The sequence below is a fragment of the Ochotona curzoniae genome, unplaced genomic scaffold (assembly GCF_017591425.1).
Source record: "Ochotona curzoniae isolate NIBS_2020 unplaced genomic scaffold, NIBS_Ocur_1.0 scaffold_2453, whole genome shotgun sequence".
Taxonomy (NCBI): domain Eukaryota; kingdom Metazoa; phylum Chordata; class Mammalia; order Lagomorpha; family Ochotonidae; genus Ochotona; species Ochotona curzoniae.
The window spans coordinates 29,567,395-29,592,133 of NW_024467094.1; the positions used below are offsets into that span (position 1 = coordinate 29,567,395).

Below are 24,739 nucleotides of genomic sequence, written 5' to 3' on the forward strand. Positions count from 1 at the left end.
CAGGAAAAAGGAGATATAAGGGCTCAGTTCAAACTGCAGTCCAGAGGAAAGTTAGTTGAGAGGTAAACTTCTCTCACACACATGATGAAGAACTTGGCAGTTGCCAAAGGTTCACAATGGGTCCTTGTTACAGAATCAAGGCACATTGGTTTTGCTGTTGAATGCCGAAAGAGCCCTCCATCCACGCTTCTCTAGAATTGGGGACCAACTGTAAGCTCATATACAACGCTGGATCACAACACAGCCTGATGGTCCCAGAACAGCCTGTGTGTGGGTCAGTATGGCTCCCCGCTGGCGTGCCTTTGGGCACAGCACTCAGCGGAAGTGAGCCTCCACCTCTGTACCTGTAAGATGAGGCCAAAGTGATGACTTCAGTATAAGGTTAATGAAAATTAAGCTTATTACTTTTGTGAGGCAGCTTCTCTCAGGTCTGGCTTCCGGAGCTTGAGCACCAAGGACCCGAATGACTGTTGCCAATTCTGTTCCCATCCAACCAGTTAACCCGAGGTTAACAGGCTGGCCTGGAGTCACCCTGCAGCTGAGGAAGAACCAGGCGCCCTGCCTGGGGAGGTGCTGCTGCTCTGGGTGCTGTTTTTGGATGCGGTCCCTTTTGAGGCAAAAGGAGGTGTGCTGCTGTAGCCCCAGTTCAGCAGGTATTTCTTGAACGTCTGTCTATCCCATGTCCTGCACTGCCCTAAGCAAACAGTCAAGGTCAGGGGAAATGGGAGCAAGCAAGCAAGCTGCAAACTGAGACACTGGTGTGCAGGGGACAGACAGCAGGTTCTGCACGTGTAGCACGTGGGCCTTCAACCTGGTCAGGGCCCGCGCAGGTCCCGGGACAATCCCCCAATCCTGGCCTGAGCTTGGCTCCCTGATCTTGGTCTAATCAGTTTTTCTGCCCCTTCCTCATGAGAACAAGCACAGTGACTGTTAAGGCTTTTGCTGATCTTTAAAATCTTAGTGTTTACTGTTTGTCCCTGCAGGTGGGCACAGCTGACTCCTGGAGGAGCCAGGTGGAGCTGCTGTAACCCTGAACTTGATTCTTGTTGGTAGCCACCCATGTATGGGGGGCAGGCGAGGTATCTGAAGCCCTAGGGAAGCATTTCCTCCAAGGAGCAGTCCCTCCTTGCTTGCCTGGACTGATGGCTGTATTCCCACTAAGTACACCTTCGAGGGACTGGTGTTCCTGAGGGTATATGTAATGCAGCTACCCAAGCACTTCTCTCTAGACCCCAGGACTCTCCAGAGTATAGAATCAGAATTTCCACTTTACCTCACACAGCCAATTTCTAGTTCCTCTTTTTATGTCTTAACAATCACACCATACACCAGAACAGAAGCATAAAGCAGTCTTGTTATTTATGAGCTCCAGGGGGGTGTGACTGGGCAAGCAGGTGAAAAGGCCATGTGGAGACTTAAGTGGGGAAACTTGGGTTAGTCCCAGTATAAATTAAGAGTATTTCATGAACTAGCCTGCAGAGCCAGTGCCTGCTCAGTCATGGGGTGAAGGAGAGGATCCAGTTTCTTAAAGCCAAACCTAGTGTTCTTGCCAAGAAAGTAGAAGTCGGAATCAAACACACGATGGAAACCTACCTAGCAGAAGGGCAGCCTTTGAGACTTAGCACAACAGGCCAAGCAGTGGCTTAGGACACCTGCTTTCTCTATCACAGTGCCCGAATCCTCCACCACCATCCCAGCTTCCTGCTAATGAACATCTATGGGAAAGGCAAGACAGCCAGAGTAACAGGTTCCTGCCGCCTGCCCACATGGGAGACACCCCCCCCCCCCGAATTCCTGGTTTCTAGGTTTAGCCTGGCCTAGCCCTAGCCATTACACACAACTCACACCCCCCTCCCACTTGGTCACTGCCTCCAAAGTCCAAGCTTTGGATAAACCGTTAAAACACCAGCTCATCAGCTTCAGAAACTACACCCAAGACCAGTCCTTTACCACTCTGGGTTCCAAATCCGATGAACAGAAAGGTCCCTGCACACGGCATCTGCCCCTCCCTAACGCCCAGGGCTCACACTGCATTGCATGCAGTCCATTACACACATGCATGTCCCCTACACAACACACGTTCACTCCTCAATCACCACACTCGGCCTCCTTCCAAGTCACTCAGTTTACCTCCATAGAGGTGACACCATCAAGAACAAAAAGAACGGGCAAAATGTTGAAAATAAAAATAAAGCGGACTTTATTTAGAAGATAGAGGTGGTGGTACCAGCTGTGGTTAATAAAGTGAGGCTCAAGTGTTGTAACAGGTCTTCACTACCATCACAGACCAGCATGCTGGGGGCATTCTGAATGCCAAATACAGACTGCAGTCATTTTGAAAACCAAGAGGCTATCAAACGCTGATGGTGTTTGGGTTTCTCTTCAGGTCAGACTAACACACTTCTTAAATGGTTAGAGTGAAAAGACTGCTCAGTTCTGCAAGTTGGAACACTGTAGTGAGCAACCCCCCCCTCCTTCACAAGTCCCTAAGGCAGCATTACAGTAGCCTGACAGCTAAAATCCCAACATGTCAACACAAGGGGCAGGGAACTGAGGGGAAACTAGGAAAAATGATAAGCAAAATTAATGTAATTGGTATAGGCAGCTGCCACTGTGGCAAATCAAAAGTCTAGTCCGATGTCCGTTTTCTTCACATTTGCACTGACATCTTCCCAAACAGACGGTAACAACATTCTGAAAGCAATGTGCCCAGCCTAGGGTGGGGAGGGCCCAGACCGGAGGGGACCGAATGCATTCATTCTGCATCCAGTCATCTCCGGTGGTACAATTAAGGACAAACACCCAGACGACGGGAAACCCACTAGAGCAAAGATAACTAGGAAAGAGGAGTAAATGCATGACCAGTGCTGAGTTATATGCAAGGCACCAAGACCAACCAGCCCACTTCCTTCCTCTCCAGCACTGAGTGGCTCTGGGACAAAGTGTTAATGCTAACAGCGCTCGCCAACGGCTTCCCTGGAACAAAACAGGACAAAACACACGCATGGTTTTGTTTGCATTATGGTTCTTGGTGTACTTTATTCTCCTGCTGTCTAGCTAAGAAGCCCACACAAGACAGAACTGGGTAGCACTGAGGAATGATCAGATTTTTTTCTCCCAAACTTAGTCCTGCCCCCTTCTTAAGCCCTGACCCGCCCTCTCGGGTACCAGGAATGGTTAACATAGCATCCTTTTCCTCAAATACCGCTTCTTCCTAGGGCTTAGGAGCTGGTTTGAGTTCTTTATTCACAACGGAGTGTCTCTCCTTCAAACACCTGGGCTTTTTTTTTTTTGTACACTGGTTCATAGATCGGCACTTGACTTTGAACCTGGCACCAAAAGGCACAATATCTGATACCCTGTACAAGAGCTATTAGAGATGCTGCCGTACAGATGGGCCAAAACCGAGCCAATCCCACTGACAAATGGAAGGCTGGGACAGAAAGATAGAATAAGCAAGCCCATATTTTTTCTTTGCTAGAATGGAAATGACAGTGGGAGTGAAGGCTTTGTTTTTCAACCATGCAAATACCAGGAAGCAATTAAAAAGCTCCCCTTTTTTGGAAAGCAGCATATTCAAAATGTAAGAACTGCTAATAATTAAAACCAAGAAGACAAAAGCTCTTCAACATCCCTCCTTATTGCTGAAAGATCCTAAGATTCAGGGTGCCCTGCTCCCTTGTAGAAGGGAGGTAGTAAAGTCTGATTTATGTTAAGCACAGCGCATCACTTTTTAAAAATATGAAAGCGCGTGACCAGGGGAATGTTTGACACCATTTTATTAATTTTCAACTTCAGTGGAAAAATAAAACCTTTTTCAAGTGCCCTTTTATCACAAGACTTCTAGTTTGTGTGTGTGTTTATACACGCACACACATGCGCACTTCTTTTTTTGCAGCAAGAGATCAACACAACATTGTAGTCAATCAAATAAAACAGAAGGCCAAGCAGTTTCCAAATGGTCATTTTATCAGATTGTTTGAACATAAATTTATCCTTGTTTGCAATCCAAAATCATCACCTAAAGTTTCCTGTTGTGTGTGTTTACTCTTACTGTATGTTGTTTTTTAAACTCTTTGGCACAATTTCCTGGGGGCGTTCAGACTGCCATGGTAGGGGTCAGGAGAGCTTTACTTTTGTGCTACCAATTCTGAGCATTTAAATTTTGGTTTGGGTTGTGGGTTTTTTGAAGTTTGTATTCCTTATTGGTAACAATTGTACTTTTATTTTTTCTATATCCTCTAACTCCAGAGTTTTCCTTCTCCCCACCCTCCCCCCGCTTCTACATTCACAGTTGAACCATATTAGGAAAGGCGCCTTGATGAAAAGACCAGGATAAGAGCTCTGACCATTCGTCAGTGTTTGCCCTAAAATAATCAAAACAAAACAAAACAAAACCTAAAGAGCGTCTTTCCTTTTTTTTTTAAAAACATCTCTTGTGCTGCATCAGTAGACAGAATTTCAGTTAGTTTTATGCAATGCAACATCTAACCCCTTGTTTTCTGGGAAAAAGAACTGCAATGACTTGAAAGTTGAGAATGTGGATACCGCCTCACTCACACACACTCATTCTCAGACTGCACAAACCCCGCCCTCACTCTTCTCCTCCTAGCTGGCACGCACACTGGGCCACGTGGCAAAGGGACAGCGGAGGTGGGCCCGAGGGCCAGGCTCCGTCTTTCTCCTCAGTAGCAAAGGCGAGGCTGCCTTTTATAACCAGCACCACAGCTGAACCCAGTCCCCGCCTCCTCTCCCAAACCAGTCACCCGCTTGGTACTGGCTGCAGACAGAAAAGCTACTTCTAGCCTCTCCCGGGAAGAGACAGCTTGTTTTCTGTTGTTGCACGCACGTCAATCCGTTTCTTTTCCAAGATGGCCGATGTTATGGTTTTCTACGACGTCAGTGCTTACTTAGCTCACTAACAGCTGCGGCTGCTGCTGTGGCAGGATTTTCAATGTGGTGTGTTTTTCAAGCCTCACTCACTCATCCTCTCATTCCCAAACATTCAGCATCCGTGCACACTCCTCACTTCCGGGTTTTTCAAAAGATTGGAGATTTCCAGTGGGGGTCTCAGGTTATCATCCCAATGGTAACAGATCTAAAGAGAGAAAGAAAAAAAGTCAACCTGGAGAACACACCCACCCAGAAAACAAAATGCCTCTGACACCGATAGTTACACGTTTCTAGGCTAGAACTCAATCTGTCACTTCTGCAAGGACTGACTGCTTCTTTTCTTGCAATGTGCCAACTACCTGCCTTTCATTAGCCCCTACATCAAAGGCACAGGCAAAACTCAAAGCAACCAATTTTTACTGAGATCTGTGGAATATGGTAACTGAATATAGTTGAGAGAAAATAAACATATTTCAAAGCAGGGGTCAGAAAACTGACTCGATGCCATTTGTATGAGCATGGCTATGTCTAAAACACTGCAGGAGGAGGAGGGCATGAGGAAGGGACTGAAGAGAACTGTGGGGCAATGCCATCACTGACAGCTTCATTAGGATAGAAAGTTCTGTTTTCTACCTTCATGAGGAATCAAACACTGGACTCAGCAAAGCTGCCTTGCTCTTTCGCTAGTGCACAGTTGGGGGTGTCAAGCTTGGTAGAACATCTACATGGCAAGGAGCGCAAATAGAATACTCCCAGCAGCCCTTGCCAGGCACAACCTGGAGAAACCACTCCTTCCCAAGAAAAAAGATACAGCAGCAAAGACAGGTTCTTTCTTACCAAGCTTGGTTCTTCAGTTTCCTCAGTTCTTTTGTTGCCCAGGTAGCAAGGGTTTTTGCTTTGTTAGTCTTCGATCTCCGTCCTTCAGTTAATAGTTCATGGATCATTGGCCTAGCTTCTACTAATTTCAGTACATCCTTCCCAAACGCTGTACATAAGTCCCTGTGCAAAACACACACACACCTGAGCTTGAGCTCACTGGCCCTTACTGACCATATTTTGGGTTTTCCCCTACAGTGCTAAGTGGTTACTGAGTAGTTTTACTTTGAAAGACATACAAGATAGAGTCTATCACTGGTTCACTCCTGAAACACCCATAATGTCTGGAACCACAGGTACGAGTTGGTTCAGTGCAGGTTCCCTACAGGTGGCAGGAACCCAAAGACACGAGCCATGTCTCTTGTCTCCCAAGGTCTGTGCTGGCAGGCAGATATCCCAAACACTGAGCTAAAGCTCTGTTTCCTGGGAATCGTAGAGCTGAGAAGCCCAACATTTGCCCTTGAATGCAAGCATTTGAACTTGAAACCCATGTCCTTTCTTCTAATGATATCTCATAAGCTCAGGAGAGAAGCCTACACAGAGTCGACCAGTTGACCAGAGTCAGAGATAAGTGAGGAGAAATGGCAAAGATGTGGAGGGCCCGCTGGCAGCAGGGTGCCACTTACCCTATCAGTCCAGCAGCACAGGCTACTACTCCATCCGTATGATCCTCATCTCCAGCAATGTGGTCAATGAAAGACAGAATAAACTCTACCCTGGGCTGGACCAGCATTACATCAGCTATAAAACAAAAGATCATGAAGTTGCCACACAGTTGGCAGGACCACCCTGCTTTCCAGAATGTCTGCCTCTTCTACCCCTGGCCTCAAGGATCTGGCTGGAAAACCAGCTGGCTGCATGTAGTGATACTATACCACTCTGCCTTGGATAAAGACAAACTCAACAGAAGTCCACCTCTTTTCCTCCTATAAGCAAATACAGCTGGTTGTGAGAACAAGCAGCTCCTATGCTCCATCTTTTGCCAACTCTCTTGCTGGATCACCTTCCCTGTAATTCTCAATGCAAGACAAAGCAGCCCAGCAAAAAGAAGAATGCACCCCAGAGCCTCTCAGGAAGGCTGTCTTCACCAACACTGCCCTCCTCCCACCTCCTTACTACAGGAGCCCATGTGGGGACTAAGGAGCTAGGTCAGATACTCAACGGTGTACGTTCTCCTGATCTCCCTTCAATCCTTGGACGATTCCGGTATAGGCCTCCAAGCAGCTCTCCCTTAGTTCATTTAGATAATCCACCATGTCATAATCTGACTGTAAGACACAAAGAACACCCCCCCCCCATCAAACGGATTAGCTGTGGCTGTTGGCCAACAGATGGAGTTAGATTTAAAGATGGACAGGATTGCTTCATGCTCACTTACCTTGTCCACCTGGGCTTGGGAGGCCTGCTGAAGCGTGTTCAGTACAACCTCTAAGTACTTTTTAAACTCCCCACCAAGAGCAAGGGCAATGTCACCAAACACTGACAGAATCTGCGGCTTCACCGATCTGTGGACATTCTCATTCTGACCAGGGGAAAAGGAAGAAAAGTAATGAGGTCAAATTCCACCCCCCAGAGGGGAGGGAATCCTTAAGATTCACAAAACATCTATTTATAATGAATAACTACTAATTTTTATTTGGATGCCCGTCAAAAATTAGCTGCACTAATCTCAGATAGTGAGATTATGAATCTACTTCTCTTGTTTTTTTTTTACAGCAAAGCATGCATTCCTATAACTGATGTTATAACACTTCTTTGGAATCATCTGTGAAAATGATTAACTCCCTTCCTTAAGTCTTTAGCCGAAGTTCTGTGATTTGAAAGGCTGGCTGCTCAGCGCATGTGTGGCCACTCACCCCCAAGTTCTCCAGCAGGAGCTGCATCACCTCGTCGCAGAAGGGCAAGATGTTGGACTGCAGAGCGCGGCACAAGTCTCCCACTAAGCCCACAGCTGCCAAACAGACCTGCAATCAACCAGAGAAAGCTGCCTGCATGGGAAAGACATCGGTTTTACCTATCCACTGATCTTTTATTACTGTTAATTAACAATTCTCCCTTTGCTGAGATTAATTTTAAAGGCAGCATGGCAGAAGACTAGGGATCTTCTAGATACTGCCAAGTCAGAAACTATTCACCAGGGACGGTGCTGGCAGAACCACCTGGCTTTTTTCTTCACAGTTGAGCTGATTGGGTAATTCTGGTGTCGCACTTATGCTAGTACCCTCTGGGCAAACACTCATTCTTGTGCTCCTTACATGGTGTAGCCAACACTGCTTTCAACCACTCCTGGTTCAGGCACACCAGCAACAAATAAAGAAGTTTGACTTTTGGACCAGTGCCAGGGAAATCACGGTGGTTACAGACAGCTGCTGCACTCGATCCCACAGTGACACCAAGGTCAGTGCCAAAAGCACATCCTACCTGGTATTCAGCATAATTTTTCAATCCAATGCCCAGGAACGGTTTAAAGGCCTCCATGTACTTGAGAAATTCACCACCCAACACTGTAATGAAACAAACGGTTAGCAGAGGAGAGCATCACAGGAAAGCAAAGGTAGGTAAAAATGATCCTCCTAGCTCTCTCACAGTGTGCTCACTGCCCATATCAGTAAACCAAGCAGGAGACAATCACCAAGTCCACCATGAAGACAGTGGTTTTGCACAGGCCAAGGTTACAGGTGCTGGAAAGGCTGAACTCTCAGACCCTGGAGACAATGCCAATGCTCCACAGAATGGGACTTCACCTCTGGCCAAGATAAGAAAGTGGAAGGCCCCTCAAACAATGTTAACTGTGGGTTGGCTGAGTCAGAAAATACTGCCTCTTGTCCAGCCCCTTTGTAGCCCAGGCTCCCAGGCAGTTGCCTCAAGGACTCTACAAGCCACAGCCCAGAACAGTGACACTCAGCTTCAGACCCAAGCCGGCCACTACAGGAGCCAAATTCACCTCCTTGCCCGTGCAGGGCAGTCCCATTCTGCCAGTTCCGTGAGACTCGGGCTCTGCAGGCTTTGAGAAGGTGTGAGCCTCAGGATGATAGTCCTCAGTAATGGACTTGGGTACACACTTGCTGGTAACCCCTGAGGAACTGTTCTAGGTTTCTAGAGTGTCGTTTTTAATGACCCTTTCATGAGTCTTCAAATATATTTTCCCCAAGGCAATTTTGCATAGGCAAACACCTATTGGAAAAAGCAAAGAATTTCAATAGCACACGTCAAAGCAAGCCGACTTCATGGGCAGAAGGAATCTGATGAACTTCAGAGTGTTAATTCACATTTTACCCAGTAAATATTAGTTGCAAACTGACTCTATGTTTACTTTTGAGAATGGCAAAGCAATGCTCCAAATGTACAGTTATCTTTAATCGAATCATGAGCCCAGAGATCTATACTTTCTGCAGTCAGAAATTCTCAAAGGCCATTAAAATGCCGACATTCTTCACAGTCCTGCCCAGTCACCGCCCACTGACCTTCTACCAGTGTGCTAACTGCCATCAGGGCATCTTCTTGTACGCCCCCTGACCCAGCTGTGCTTTGGAACATCCTCAACAAGGAGGCCATGACCACGTCAGAGATCTGCAGAGCATCTTGATGCTGTACTTTTCGGAGAACATTCTGTGAAATGAGTAAGAATTATGATCTGTTAATTCCAAACCCTCCAACCAAAACATTTTACCTTTTCCTTTTATAACCTATTTTTAGAAGGTCAAATACATACTTTGACTTAAGAAGTTGGACAGTGCAAATCACAGACAATACACTCATCTGGCATCTCAGAGTCAGGCTTTTTTTTTTTTTTTAATGCAGAGTTATTATAAAGATCTTCTACCTACTCATTCACTCCCCAGGCAGCCACCTTCCATTACTGTCTCAGGTGCATTAGCAAGGAGTTGGAACAGCCGGTCTCTAACTATGGCTCATTCCAATAACACTGAAATCACTTCAGTTCTAAAGAATATCATAATTAGTTGTTCTTATATCCCAAACCTTATTAAACACTTGTCAACAAACAGCATTGATAAAATGAAGCCAGACTGACTTTTCCCAAGCACACAAGTCACTGTCCTCCCCGGTGCTCTCTTGTGAGCCTCAGAACCAATCTATTCTACATCTTCTCTGATGAAAAAACCCAGTTACTAACCACACCTCAAAAAATAAATAAATAAATAAATAAATAAATAAATAAAGAGGGGGTCCTCGCCTTGTACATGCCTGGATCCCCTACGGGTGACAGTTGAGGTCCTGGCAGCCCTGCTTTTTATCCAGTTCCCTAATTGTGGCCTGGGAAAGCAGTAGAGGTTGGCCCAAGGCCTTGGAATCCTGTACCCATGTGAGACCTGGAAGAAGCTCCTACTTTCCAATTGGCTTAGCATCAGCCATTGCAGCCATTTAGAGAGTAAACCAGCAGTTAGAAAAGCTTTCTCTCTGTAAATCTTACTTCCAAAAAAAAAAAGACCTTAAAAACAAATTATTTATCTGAACATGTTTAAAAACAAAACACACAACAACCCTCAAGAACTTAATTTTTAACCAAGCTACCACAACAAATCTAACTGGACCAGGTTTGTACAACCTAACAATGAAGACTACAAGTTGCCAATACACACTAACTATAGAGCCAGAAGAAACCAACACACACTAAGTAATCCTATTATGCAAACAAGCTGGATCTTGCTGGACAGACAGGAAATTACTCCTGAGAACAGCTTCTTCTGATCAGCAATGCCTGCAAATGCAGAGCTTTCTGTGTGCGACATCAGGAGCCTCTTCCCTGGTGCTGCTGAGGAGCGCTGAAGCATCGGCATACCTGCAGTGTGGCGCAGAGCAGAGACTGAAGGTCGTTGAACTGGATTCTGTCTGATGTGCTCTGGATGTGTGACTATTGGAAAAAAGAAAACATGGTCTAAACAGAAACTTTTGTTAGTGTTCCTGACCCTGTTTAGGTCAGCTTCACTAATATAGGAAAGTAAAGCAAAGCAACACACACACAGTATACTGCAGGAGTGAGTAAACCAGTTCTGTACGACTGTAACAGGTTTTGTACAAGCATGACATCCAAGAAAACAAGCACCATTCTTGACCACAGAACTGTGTGTCCAAGGCACTGCCCCTTGCACCAACACCCACAAGTGCTGACTCACCTCCATCTGAAGCACCTGCTGTAGCCGTTCCATGATGACCAAAGTGGTCTTCTGAACTGCAGGGTAGCAATCCTTGGCACTGTTCTTCACGATTTCCATGAGGGATTCATAGGCAGAACTCCTCAGGTTGTTCTGGTGGCCATCAGGTCTACAAGAAATGCAGTGTAAAATCTTTAAGCCACAACCAACCAAGAAAGGACAGAGGCAAAAAGGTAATACACACACTGGCCAAAGCCAAGAATTCAAAACCTGACAGGATCAGACTTGGTTTGGATGTGGTGACAACATCTAAGAACCCAACTTCCCAAAGGGTTTTCATCAATGGTTGTTTTATCAGTCCAAGTTGTTCTCACAATATCATTAAAGACAGTTAATAATTCGGTGTGATGATCAAACTCAGTGAGTGTTACTACTTCTAATGCTAATCAAATGCTCCTGACAACAACTGTTAGTACTGCAAAGTGAAAGAATCTAGCTAGATCAATTACTCCATAAAGGAAACTGGAAAAAAAATCTCCAGGTTGTAATTGTAAAAAGAACAATTCCAAGGTAGGAATAGCCTGTTTTTGCTTCATACTCAAATGTAAATCAGGATTAGGCAAGACGAGGTCAAGAGTCTAATGGGTTTTTAATTTTTTTTTTAATAAAATTTTCTTTTTAGTATTGTTTAGATAATTGAGAGGGATACACACCCATGAAGGACCCTGATTAGGGTGGGAGAGGTCAGGTATGGAGGAAAGTGGTTGGGACAATGTTTCAATTTTTTTTCTTTCTGTGTCCAAATGTAGTGGGATTATGAAAGTGTCAAAGATTTAGAGACAACCTTTAATCTTTGTGTTTTGTGAACTAAACTATTAGGAAGGGACTAAGCATGAACTCTTCCAAGCTTAACTAAGTTCTTCCCCATCTCCTTGCTGAAGGTTGTTCATGACCTCTCTCGGTGAATGCAAAGTGGGAGATGTCCTCATAACTACTCAGATAATAACTTGATGTTACGGAGATGGGAACTCAATCTGGGTCTTCCATGTAGATGCAAGGACTCAACTACTTCTACAACCAGGGCCGACATTAGCACGAAGCTGTAGCCAGGAGCCTTGCATCAAACCCAGGCACTCTGACAAAGAGCACAGCATCTTCACTGTAGGCTAAAATGCATATCCCCAATCTCTATTTAAGCCAACTGCCAAGGGCACTGGACATTTGTACCATCATTTTTGAGCCTTACAAAATTACCAACTTACAAACAAACTTACTATAGATTTGTTTAACTTTAGGCCTAGCTGGGGTTGCTTTGGCAGGACCAGACCAAATCACTTCATGGAATTTAGATGGCCACATGTTGGCTACTCCCCACTGTTGTAAGCAAATCATCTAATGGAGGACACACCGATTCCTCCAGAGCACATGGTGTCCTCACCTGTCTCCTTAGGTTTTCATGATTAAGCTACTTATCCCCATCAACAGTAGGTTGGTACCATGGAACTACAACTTTCTGTATGGGGGAGGTTACCTGTCTGTGGTCTCCAGGAGTTTTTGAACAATGAGTTCAAATGAAGACGATAAACAATAGGTGGCTGGTTCCTCTTGGTCATCAGCTACATCTGCGGCCTCATAGGCAGCTTCAGCCAAACTGGAGAAGGCCTGTAACACAAAAGTCTCATATTACTTGTGAAGCAAACCCTCAGTCTAGGGACTAGCATTGTGGCGCAGCGGGTGAAGCCACCACTAGGAACACAGGCACCTCAAACAGTCAAGAGCTTACAGGAGTTACAGCTTCGTGCTAGTATGCAGAGAAAAGCTGTGGAGGATAACCTACAGGGGAGATCAGATGACGCTATGGCTTCGACCTGCTCAAGCCCTGGACACTTGGGCTAGCCAGAGTGACAAAGCAGATGCATGTGTCTTTCCTACTGTTACCTCTTTCAAATAAATAATTAATACATCTTAAAACAAAACCCATCCCAATATTACGTATTTTTCCCTTAAAGCATCTTGGGTAGTGTTTCTAGCTGACTTTAAAATGAATAAATCCTAGTGAACTTTCAATCTTTTCTGTCATGACCTCAAGATAACACTTAATGTTACCTTTAAAATGAAATATTCAGGGGCGATCAATGTGACAAAGTGAGTTGGCTGTTTACAATGTCGTCATCTCACATGAATGCTACACTCTAATCTAGCTCCATGCTAATATGCCTAAAAAAGCAGAAGTGCTTGAGCCCTTCATAACCGAGTCACAGGCTCCTGTCTTTGGCTTGGCCCAGCCACTGTGGCAGTCGGAGGGTGGATCTTCTATTTGCTGGTTCACTCCCCAAGTGACTGCAACAGCCAGAGCTGAGCTAATCCAAAGCCAGGAGCTTCCTCTGGGTCTACAGTGCAGGTGGAGGGTCCCAAGGCTCTGGGCCATCCTCTACTGCCTTCCCAGCCTATAAATGGAGAGCTGGATGGGGAGTGAAGCAACTGGGTCACGAATCAGCACCCATATGGGATCCCAGTGCTTGAAGGTGGGAAGACTAGCCAATGGAACCATTATGTAGGTCCTGAAATTATAAGTCTTGAACCACATTAGGTATTTGTGGTCTTTGTGGGTCATCTCTAAGCAGGAGCCCTTCACTGGCTGTCTTTTCACCTGTGCACCTTGCATCTGCACAAATGCTTCCTGCCCCACTCCTCTTATCAGCACTTCCTCTGCCATTCCCCCAAAATCCCAACACAGTACACACAGCCTACACTGACTCAGTATTTAGGCCACCTACCCTCCTTCCCTCCTGCTCCCTTTTCAGTAATAGTGTTTCTTGTAACAAGCAACTCTCCACCTTAATCAAAATTTGTCCCCAAGCAACTCAAGACAGAAAATCAACTCTCCCTAGCTTCTCTGCTGTGTTACATGACTGTTGCAAGTCACTGGGGAGCCAGTCGCCATGAGTCAACAACTCCCATTGGCTCCTGCAGTTGGCATCTCCCCCGCACTTTGAGGGAATCAGAAAGGAGGTACTATGGGAAAAAAAAAAAAGGCCCTCCAGTGAGGTGTTTTCATTTCTCCCCCACACCTCCTACTTTCCTGCATTGGCTCAGGCAACCTCCTTTTCTCTTACAAGGAAAAGAAAAAAAAGAGACCACTTACCCAGCACACATTTGAAGCCACTCTGGGTTCAGCACTGAGGCCCTCTATCAGACACTGCAGCAGAGGAGCCAGGTAAACATCATTGATGGCAGCTTCAGGGAGCAGCTCACAGATTCTGCCCACAGTCCATGCAGTCGTATCTCGAACCACTACACTGGGGTCTTTCATTAATTCTATTAAGGTGGGCATAGCCTACACAAATACAAAACAAAGATTAAAATTCATCCTGTTCTTCAAAAAGGTAAGACAGGGCCACTGTCATGGCGTAGCTAGTTAAGCTGCCACAGCATACACTGGCAGTATTCCTTATAGGCACCCAGCTGATCCATCTCCCTACTAATGTGGCTGCAAAGTCAGTGTAAAATGGCCCAAATCCTTGGGCAACTATACCCACGGTGTCAGCATTCTAGACTGCTCACTTTGGCTTGCCCCTTGGGGAGTGAACCAGCAGAAAGAAGCTATTTCCTTTTCTCTCCCACTGTATAGCTCTGTTTTTCAAATTAATAACTCTTAAAAAAAAAAAAACAAACCTCACCAGTTTTAAATAAAAGGGCAAAATTTAGCCCTAGTAACTGAAACCCAGATTCCAAACTGGGTTGCCAGATTTTGCTCCCAATTCCAGTTTCCTGCTATTACAAATTGTGGGTCCTGGGCCGGCGCGGTGGCGCAAGTGGCTAAGTCCTCGCCTAGCACGCCCGGGATCCCATATGGGCGCCGGTTCTAATCCCGGCAGCCCCGCTTCCCTTCCAGCTCCCTGCCTGTGGCCTGGGAAAGCAGTCGAGGACGGCCCAAAGCTTTGGGACCCTGCACCCGCGCGGGAGACCCGGAAGAGGCTCCTGGCTTCGGATCGGCATAGTATCGGCCCGTTGTGCTCACTTGGGGAGTGAATCATCGGACGGAAGATCTTCCTCTCTGTCTCTCCTCTCTGTATATCCGCCTTTCCAATGAAAAAATAATAAAAATAAATCTTTAAAAAAAAAATAAAAAAAACAAATTGTGGGTCCTGCCACTGACATGCTGTACCTATACTGGGTTCTCACTGCCTAGCTCCCTCCTGGCCCAGGCCTGGCTGTTGCAAACATTTTGGGGATTGAACCAGTGGATGGGAGCTCAGTGCCCCTCTGTCCCACAAATAAAAAAGAAAGAAACCGTGGGAACTGCTACCTCAAAAGAAATACTGATGAATGTTTTTAATTAAAAGTATCAGTGAGAGTCTTTGGTAAATGAAAAACACCTGCTGGAAGTATCCATCAAACTAATAAAGGTAAATTATGAAAAAGAAACTCCATTGCCTTCACCAATTCCCAGTTCTGCTGTGGGGCAGACATTGCCAGCAGGCTGCAGGCAGATCACAGTGTGCATCAGGACACATGTCACATTCCAAAGAACCATGCTGTATATGCACCACCCTCAAATTTCCAATAAGTATACCCTTATTACACAAATGTCCAGAGAATGCAAAAATAATCTAATCGTCAGTTTTTGAAGCAATATTTAGGATACAGCACTAGTTACAAAATAATCTTCACAGTTAAGATCTCCATCCTAACAACAAAACAAAACAAAAAACCCTAAAACCACCACCCTGTGGTGCACACAGAACAAAGTTGCAAAGAAAGACCAAGAGGACCCTGGATAAGTAAGGGGAATGCTTTTAGTCTTTTCTATATTTTTCCAAGTTCCTGGGTCATAGGACTTGTCATTAAAAATAAAAATCCTACTTCAACTTTTACTCCAACCTTCTCCCAGACTTACCTGTATAACCAGTGGTTTGAGCTGATTAGGCTCTGGTCCTTCTAAAATACAACCAAAAGCCATCACTGCTGCGTCCCGGTATCGCCAGTCTGGGTTCTTGATGTGTTCTTTGATGAAGGGGAGAACATGTGGGACAATGTCATCTTCACAGCACGTCGCGAGGAGCATGAGGCACACCCCTGCTGCTTTGCAGGGGTTCCAGTCATCGTCATCATCATTTTCATCCTAGTGAAAGGACACAGCAGTAAGAATCATTTTAATGCTAAAAAGTCTGACTACTCCCACTTAAGCTTAGTGTGTAAGGGTTGGTGCTGTGGTGCACCACATTAGGCAGCTACGGCAGCATCCCATGTCTCAGCTGCATCATTTCTGATCCAGTTCCCTGTTAACCACATCTTGGAAAGTAGTGGGAGACAGCCAAACTAATCCAGGTTTGAAGTCCAGGCTCCTCCTTTGGCTTGGCAGAACCCTTGGCCATTGCAGCTATTTGGTGGAGCAAACCAGTAGATGAATATTTCCACCTAGCACCACACAGAACAAGAAACTAACTGCCTACATCCAGCAAAGCCCAACTTCATACATGCACATGAGTAGCTTTGTGGTGCAAGTCAAGCTGCCACTGGAAAATTCATACTCTTCAAGCCCAAGCACTCCATGTTCATTAAACTTCCTGTAAAGGTACCCAGAAATGCAGCAGATGGTGACCCAAGTGACTTCCTATTTTCAGCCTGGCCCAGTTGACTTTTTAGGCTATTTAGGGAGTGAACCAACAAAGGAAAGACCCCTCCTTCCCATTGTCACTCTTTTAAAATAAAACTGAAAGAAAGGAAGTCAATGACTAGAAAGATGATTTTTAGAGCTTTGGGATGTGCTATTAAACCTGCTTTATTTTGGGGTCAGAATGGTGGCTCAACAAGCTAATCTGCCACCTGCAAGCACCAACATCCCATGAATGCCACTTTTGATCAACTCCCAGGAATTAGCCTGGAAAGGCAGCGAGAATGGCCCAAGGACTTGGGACTGCTGCACGCATGTGGGAGACCCAGAAGTTCCTGGTGCCAGCCCAGCTTTGGCCATTGTGCTCATTTGGGGAATGATCCAGCAAATGAAGCACTTTTCTGTTTCACCCATCCTGCCATATAACTCAAGTAAAACACACTAATGTTAAAAACATAACACAAGAATTAAGATTCAGCTTTTGGTTATAGGCTTTAGCCATCTCCAGCCATCTTGGGAATGAACCAGCAGCAATGGAAAATTTCTATCTCCCCTCTTCCAAATAAACAAACTAAAAAATAATGAAACTGTTGGAAATGTGCAGACAATGGGATGCTGGGCTGTCCCACATTTTCTGTACCAGTAATGTCAGGCACATTTAAATATCAGACTGATGGAATCATGACTCCTTATGAAGGACTACTGTAGCAACATGGAGAAAATCAGTTCTGGGGGGGTGGCTTTTGGCGGGGGAGGGGGTACTGAAATCCTAGTCTCTATGAACTTGTACCATAAAATTCAAAATAAAAACTTAACAAGGAGAACAAAGTAGCAACTACAAAACAGAGGGCTTATGGTGACGTAGGTAAAGCAACCGCCTGCATATATGGGTACTGGTTCACATCCTGGCTGCTCCATTTTCAACCCAGCTGCTAAAATGAGATACCAAGATGAAGCCCCTGGCTTTAGCATGGCCTAGCCCTGGCCGTTGCAATTCTGTCTTTTTCTCTTTCTTTAAAACAAACCAACAGTGAAACTGAAGACTTATCCAGAAAAGGAAGAAAATATCCAGGCCATCTAAAACCAAATATTTGTATTCTACTTTCTGTACTGCTATATGAAGTTGGGTAGACCCTCCCCAAAACAATCATCATATTCCTTGGTAGTGAAGACCCTCCACAATGCTCCAAGTTTCCAGTGCTGGAGAGCACTGCCACAACTGTGGCATATAACACACATATAACACACATATAACACACACGAGGAGACAGAAGCTTCTTAAAGCAGGTGCCAGGTGATCTCATGATACACCCAGTCAAGCAAAACATAGCACAATGACGGACAGCTTAGGTAATTGCCCTTTCCTCACTACATCCAATTTTCAGGAAATCATCCTGCGGGATCAGAAGACTTTTGTTGGTCAGAGTCCCATATGAACAGCTTATATACAATCTTGGCATTTAAGAAATATGTGTATTTTGTTGTAACCGAAAGGATCCCAGATACTGGAATAGTTTTTTGGGGTCTGTTTTGGTGCTCAAGTGCTAAAGTTATTTAACAGGTAAAAGGACAAAGGATGTAGGAAGGAAGGAAGGAAGCAGGCAGACAGTGCTTTTGTACCTTGTCTCATCCTCATCTAGACAGAGAAGGAACAGATATTTGAGAAGCCTCAAACATCTTTTCTGACAGTCTACATGGTAAGACACCTAGTTAGTGTGTGGTCTGTGCCTGCTGAAAGCCATTCAGGTAGTTCAGACCCAGATCACACACTCAGCTCAGGGTCCCAAGAACACAGCTCCAGCTGATGGGTTGCGCTGGCTTGCCAGGACAACTTCACCTAATCAACCCAACCTCAGTGAAGTTTCACAGTATACCTACTTAAGGGTTGGCAAAGAACTCACCTGCTTAGTCAGTGTCTGCGTGAGGATTGGGACCAGGTACTGCAGTGCTCCCTTGGCATAAAATTTGCTGGTATGCTCAGGGGGGCGTCCTTGCTCTGCAGCCTAAGGAGGAACAGAGTACAAACAAGCTAGAAGGTACCAGCAGAGGCGGCTCAGGATCTCGGACAGCAAAGTGCAGGGCTACATGGTGATCCCACGCATCACTGTGACCTCTGAAGGGGCTCCTTCACGGAGGTGCTTTGAGGTGGTTTATGTATCTACTTTAAAGGACTCAGGCAACATCTTCACAAGCTCAATTCACATTAGCAACCTGACATCTAAGTGCTCTCGGCATCAAGCGATGCAGAGAAGTTACATGTGATTCTCTCACCAGTTCCATGCTGGAACCATGCATCAGGACCTTGGAAAGGGAGTGAGCGTCAGGCATCACCTAGGTCAACTGAGACAGCCTGCTGCCCTCTTGCATCCAGGGTACTCCTTTCAGTGCTTTTAGTTAAATCACATCACACTCATGACCCAAAACAGGAGATGCCCAATTCATGGATCTCCCTTCTGAGAGGATAAGGGGGAAATGCCCTCTAAGCCTGCTCAGAATGAAGCTCTGCCAGGAGAATGGAGACTAGTGGGTGATACCCAACCAAAAAACAGCTCCCAGCTCACCTCTGAAGCCTCGATGGCCAAATCCATTTCCTCATCACAAACATTGGACCAGAATTCTATTCCTTGAAGAGCCACCTCATCAATGTCACTTTTCATTGCTTCAATTGTGATCTGAAGAGGAAAAACAAAGACCCCAGATCCCAAGTAAGCACCGATTCAGGTTAGAACCCTTCTTTAAACACATTTTACTTATGTGGGCCTACTGATAAGCACCAACAACTCTCAGACTCAACAACTTCCTCAGTCCACGTAATAGCTACATTACAGAGGTAACCAAACTTGGGATCCAGCTACAAGTTCAATCACACAAAATCAAGACACTTACTGCAAAAAGAGCAGGACCCATATATGTCTCCATGTACTGATAATACAATGACATTATCTTAACCAGATTCTGTAAAGCAGCCACGCGTACCTGTAGAGAGCAGATTATTACACAATTTATTGAAATAACACTATATGCAAACATACTCAATTCAAGTGAGTTAACACCCTGAAGGGCTCACTGGGACACACATAGTAACATTCTCATTTCTCCCAGAACTCATTTCTGCCCTCAAGCTTCTTTTTACTCCTCCAATTTTACATTCCTTCCCTTTCCTAAAGACACCAGTGCAAGGGCCTGTACTGTGGTGTAATGGGTAAAGATATAGCCTAGGGGGCCCAGCGGTGTGGCCTAGCAGCTAAGGTCCTCACCTTGAATGCCCGGGATCCCATATAGGCACCGGTTCTAATCCTAGCAGCTCCACTTCTCATCCACCTCCCTGCTTGCGGCCTGCAAAAGCAGTCGAGGACAGCCTAAAGCTTTGGGATCCTCCACCCATGTGGGAGACCCGGAAGAAGTTCCTGGATCCTTGCTTTGGACTGGGCATAGCATCGGCCATTGCGCTCACTTGGGGAGTGAAACACTGGACGGAAGATGAAGATCTTCCTCTCTGTCTCTCCTCCTCTCTGTATATCTGACTTTCCAATAAGTAAATCAATCTTAAAAAAAAAAAAAAAAAGAGAGAGATATAGCCTAGGTATGGGTAGCCACATAGGTGCCAGTTTGGGCCCCAGGTACTCTACTCTCAGTGTAGTGCTGTTCTAATGTGCCTGGGAAGGCAGCAGAGGATGCACTGTACACACATCCATTTGAAAGAGCAGTTATGCTTCCGGTTTTGGACTGACCCAGCTCTGCAACACGTGGCCATTTGGGGAGTGGTGCCTTTCAAATAAGGGTACCCAAAGTGTGGTGGGCAGGGTTGGGCTAGGCCTCAGCATCCATTGGTTTATACCGAGATGGGGTTGGGGACAGAACTGATCAGGCAACAGAAACCACCAGTGTGTGTGTAGGCTGATGTGGATGATGGGTACGGATGCAGTTAGGATGCCAGGAGCTGCCCTCTCCCTACTTTCCCCAGACATAGAAAAAAAGATTGGAGGCAGTGATCTCATTCACTTTTCCCCATTCCTTGACCCCTCACCCTACTCGGTGGTCTACAAGGGCATACATTATTCCTAACTATGCAAATATCATAAAAAATAAAATAAAATACAAGTATCATATCTATTCAGGGGAGGGGGAAGCACAACGCCATGGCTCAATGGCTAAATCCTCATCTTGCAAGTGCCAGGATTCCATATGGGCACTGGTTCATATCCCAGCTACTCCACTTCACATCCAGCTCCCTTCTTGTAGCCTAGGAAAGCAAAAGAGGAAGGCCCAAAGCCTTGGGACCCTGTTCCAGTGTGACAGATCCAGAAGCTCCAGATCAGCTCAGCTCTGGCCACTGTGGTCATTTTGGAGGTGGACCAGCACATAGAAGATCTTTCTCTCAGTTGCTACTCTTTGTAAATCTGATCTGCCTTTCCAATAAAAATAAATTTCAAAAAAGGGGGGGGGAAGACTTGTGCAGAGCAAAATTCTCTAGTGCTAATTCAGCTTGAAGCTGTAACTTTCACATGCTCAAATTAGGGCAACAGAAACCAACCTCACTGACTACAGCTAGAAGACCAGCCCTGGGATAACCTGTAGCAATAAAGCAGCAAATCCAATCCTCTTATTCCTCCAACCTTCTCTCTCTCAAATTGTGTATCCAAACTGTTTTTTCAGAGGGAAAGGCATGAGATTTTTCCATAGGATTTCACTTACCCTCGTATCTGGACACTGTGTAGCCTCACAGACCACCTGCATTATAAAGTGCCTTTCGGACTGCAGGAAGAATAAAGATAATTAGGAAATCAGAAATAGGAAGACATTCAGGTTCTCTCTAAGTACAACCTCTCACTCCCCAGGGTCTTATACGTTCCTATCGTCGCCAGCAACTCCTGCCCAGACAGTCACAGCCTGGCGAAGGCTAGGAAGTTTACCCGCAGTGTTTGTCACTGTAATTCTGAGGGGATCCCTAACCTCTCAATTCACACGCTTACCACGTAGATAGGAAGATGTAAATCACGTCAAAATCGAAGATATGAAACATCTGCCTTATTTTAGAGATCAAAAGTATTTTCTGGGGCCCGGCATGTTGGCCTAGCGGCTAAAGTCCTCGCCTTGAATGCACCGGGATCCCATATGGGCGCCGGTTCTAATCCCGGTGGCCCCACTTCCCATCCAGTTCCCTGCTTATGGCCTGGGAAAGCAGTCAAGGACGGCCCAAAGCCTTGGGACACTGCACCTGCGTGGGAGACCTGGAAGAGCTCCTGGCTCCCAGCTTCAGATCGGCGCACTACCAGCCGTTGCAGCCACATGGGGAGTGAATCATTGAACAGAAGGAAGATCTTCCTCTCTGTCTCTCCTCCTCTCTGTGTATCTGACTTTGCAATGAAAATAATAAATAAATCTTTATATAAAAAGTATCTTCTGCAAGGTGGCCAAGAGCCATCAAATGACAGATAAGAGCAGTGAGGAACCTCTTCAGCTACCTGAGATCTAAAAGGAAAAACTGTCTTGTGATCAATTAAAACTGAAAATTGTTCTTGTCTTAGAAAATGCCACAATGGTGCCCTTGGAGCATGCCCCACATTGGGACCCTGGGATGGTTGGGAGGTTGGGTGGGGCTTCTCCCTTTATCTCTCCCCTTCCCTCAGTTACAGAAAAAAAAAAAAGAGCGAGAATATGCAAACAATGCTCTTACCCACTTTCCTGTAGTCTTTGACCCTTTATGCCCTAATTAACTAATTAACTACGTAAAGGTCAACAAAATAAATAGTAATAATAAAAGAAACCCCACCACAAGGCCAACAAACAGCAAAAACCCAGCTAAAATGTCAACAAGAATACCCACAAAAACACAGCAGTCCATGGGAGCAAGCAAGGCCACTCACAGGGACACAGTCAAGGGAACTGAGATCTCAGAGATGTGTGTAACACACGAAAAGGCACATCATTCACAAAAGCCAAAATGAGAAAGCAACCCACATGATATCTTTACGATAAGCATGATTCAGCCTTCAAAGCTACAACATACATGAACCCTGAGGATCACTGTATGTGAAACAAACTGGCTACAGAAAGACAAACACTGTATGATCCCACTTTTATGAGGTATTAAAGAACAATCAACCAACAAGCAATCAAACAAAGAAAAAAGGGATGAGATGGTGGCTCAACAGACTAACCCTTCCCTTGCAAGCACTGGATCCCCATACAGATCCTTGCTTGTGTCCCAGCTGCTCTACTTTCCATCCAGCTTCCTGCTTAAGGCCTAAGAAAACAGCAGAGGCTGGCCCAGGTCCTGGACGCTGCAACCACGAGGGAGATATGGAAGGGGCTAATGATTCCTGGCTGCAGATCAGCTCGGCTCCAGGCACTATAGCCATTGGGAAGTGAATCATCAGATGGAAGATCTGTTTATCCTTCTCTCTATAAATATGCCTTTCCAATAAAAATAAATAAATCTTAAGAAACAAAGGTTGTGGCCTCCTGCAACAGGAGATGGATGACCTTTTTCTCGCGTAAAAAAAACAAAAACAAAAACACAAAAACTTCCAATTTTACAGTTCTAAAAGCACCCTCCAGAAGGACACATCAAACAGCTTAGCTTGTTAGTTTTTCTTTCAATCCCAAACTAGTCTCACACGTTCACCTGAGCTTACAAAGACTTAGACCTCAGATTCATAAACCTTTATCTAGAATGGAAACATAGGCTTGTTTCTAGCTCCTAACAAGACAACACTTTCTAAATCATCACTTTTGGGGGGAAACACCCTCTAAATCTGCATCTCTTTTCAAAGGAACCTTACCTCTTTGTCAAAGTTTGCTTTGGTGAACTCCAGTGAGTTCAGGAGTGCATTGGTAGCAGCGAGCTTCACATTATTACTGGGCTCTTCTTTCCTCATCCCCTGGATTATGGCCGTCAGAATCTCGTTGGATTTATCCTGCAGCTGCTCTGGGTCCTGAAACGAGCAGAGCAGTGCAATGACTACAATAAAGTGATCATGGCTAATCAGCAGTCCTTTTAACTGTAAAATCCATTTGAGCATCCTGACTTTGTGATCTTTTCCCTCTCATTCCCATATAAGGGCAGCACTGCAAACCACCTGCCAATACAGCCACCCTGTACTGGTGGTCCAAACAGAACTGAGCCAGTGGAACTCCTTAGCTTCGCCTCTGCGATTTGGGCAACACTGGCTTTCCCCAGTCTTCTGTGCAAAAGCAGAAGATGGCAACCTGGTGGGTTTTCCTGGCCATCGAAGTAAAGCTCAGGAGAGCTGAGAGCCAAGATGAACACCTGAGCACACCATCAGAAACTCCAGGTGAACAGACACCAAGGCTTCCAGTCTTAGCAGCGATGTTCTGAAAGGATTGCATCTAAAATATCATGTTGGGGCCCAAATGTGGCAGAGGGTTAAGCATCTACCCGTGATGCCTGCATCTCATATCAGAGTACCAGTTCAGGCCCTAGCTGCTTTGCTTCAGATCCAGCTGCCTGCTGATGCACCTAGAAAGGCAGTGGAAGATGGTGCTTATTCTTGGGCTCCTACCACCCCAGGTGGAAGACCCAAATGGAGTTCCTGTCTTCCAGTGTGGCGCAATACTGGCTATTGCAGACATCTGGGTACTGTCTCTGTGAAACAGGAATTGTGACGAGACGAGTTGCGCCGCCACTTAGAATGCCTATACCCCATGCAGGAGTCTCATGCAGAGTTTCAACTTGGCTTCCAATCCAGCTTGCTGCTAATGAAGCTGGGAAGCTGCAGATGAAGTCTGAACTTCTGGGTTCCTGCCACCCATGTGGGAAACCTGGATGAAATTCCTGGCTCCTGGCTCTGCTCAGGCCCAGCCACAGCTTTTGCAGGCATCCGGGAAATGAATCAGTGGATAGAACATCTTTTCTTTCCCCCTGTCATTCTGCCTGTCAAATAAATATTCTTTAAAATAAATAAAATAATATTGTGTTATGGCTTCCACAGCTAAATCAACTATTCAGGGGTTGGCAAACTTTTCTGTAAGGCAGTAAATGACTGCACCAGAGGACTGGGGAGAGGATCAGGTCAGGAATTCTCTCAATGAGAATACCATCACTTTACAAGTACAGGATCTGGGCCCAGCGTGATGGCTCAGTGCTAAAACCTTGCCTTGTATGTGTTCAGATCCTATATGGCTGCCAGTTCACATCCTGGCTGCTCTACTTCCCATCCAGCTCCCTGCTTGTAGCCTGTGAAAGCAGCAGAGGACAGCCAAAGCCTTGGGACCC

The 24,739-nt window shown here is 45.6% G+C and overlaps 1 protein-coding gene across 1 annotated transcript in view; it reads right to left on the bottom strand.

Moving 5' to 3' along the window:
• Positions 1–2,176: 2,176 nt before the first annotated feature.
• The window catches only part of KPNB1 (karyopherin subunit beta 1), a 29,200-nt gene continuing 6,637 nt past the window's right edge, over positions 2,177–24,739 (bottom strand). Inside the window, exons 5-22 of the mRNA XM_041001708.1 lie at positions 23,286–23,438; positions 21,196–21,255; positions 19,387–19,476; positions 19,062–19,172; positions 18,402–18,503; positions 15,784–16,008; positions 14,029–14,220; positions 12,415–12,545; positions 10,905–11,052; positions 10,571–10,642; positions 9,234–9,378; positions 8,191–8,273; positions 7,626–7,733; positions 7,148–7,291; positions 6,932–7,037; positions 6,396–6,510; positions 5,731–5,892; positions 2,177–5,098 (exon numbers count right to left, since the gene is read on the bottom strand). Coding sequence (XP_040857642.1) covers position 5,098; positions 5,731–5,892; positions 6,396–6,510; positions 6,932–7,037; positions 7,148–7,291; positions 7,626–7,733; positions 8,191–8,273; positions 9,234–9,378; positions 10,571–10,642; positions 10,905–11,052; positions 12,415–12,545; positions 14,029–14,220; positions 15,784–16,008; positions 18,402–18,503; positions 19,062–19,172; positions 19,387–19,476; positions 21,196–21,255; positions 23,286–23,438 — 2,148 coding nt within the window. The 3' untranslated portion in view covers positions 2,177–5,097. The remainder of the gene's footprint in view (positions 5,099–5,730; positions 5,893–6,395; positions 6,511–6,931; positions 7,038–7,147; positions 7,292–7,625; positions 7,734–8,190; positions 8,274–9,233; positions 9,379–10,570; positions 10,643–10,904; positions 11,053–12,414; positions 12,546–14,028; positions 14,221–15,783; positions 16,009–18,401; positions 18,504–19,061; positions 19,173–19,386; positions 19,477–21,195; positions 21,256–23,285; positions 23,439–24,739) is intronic.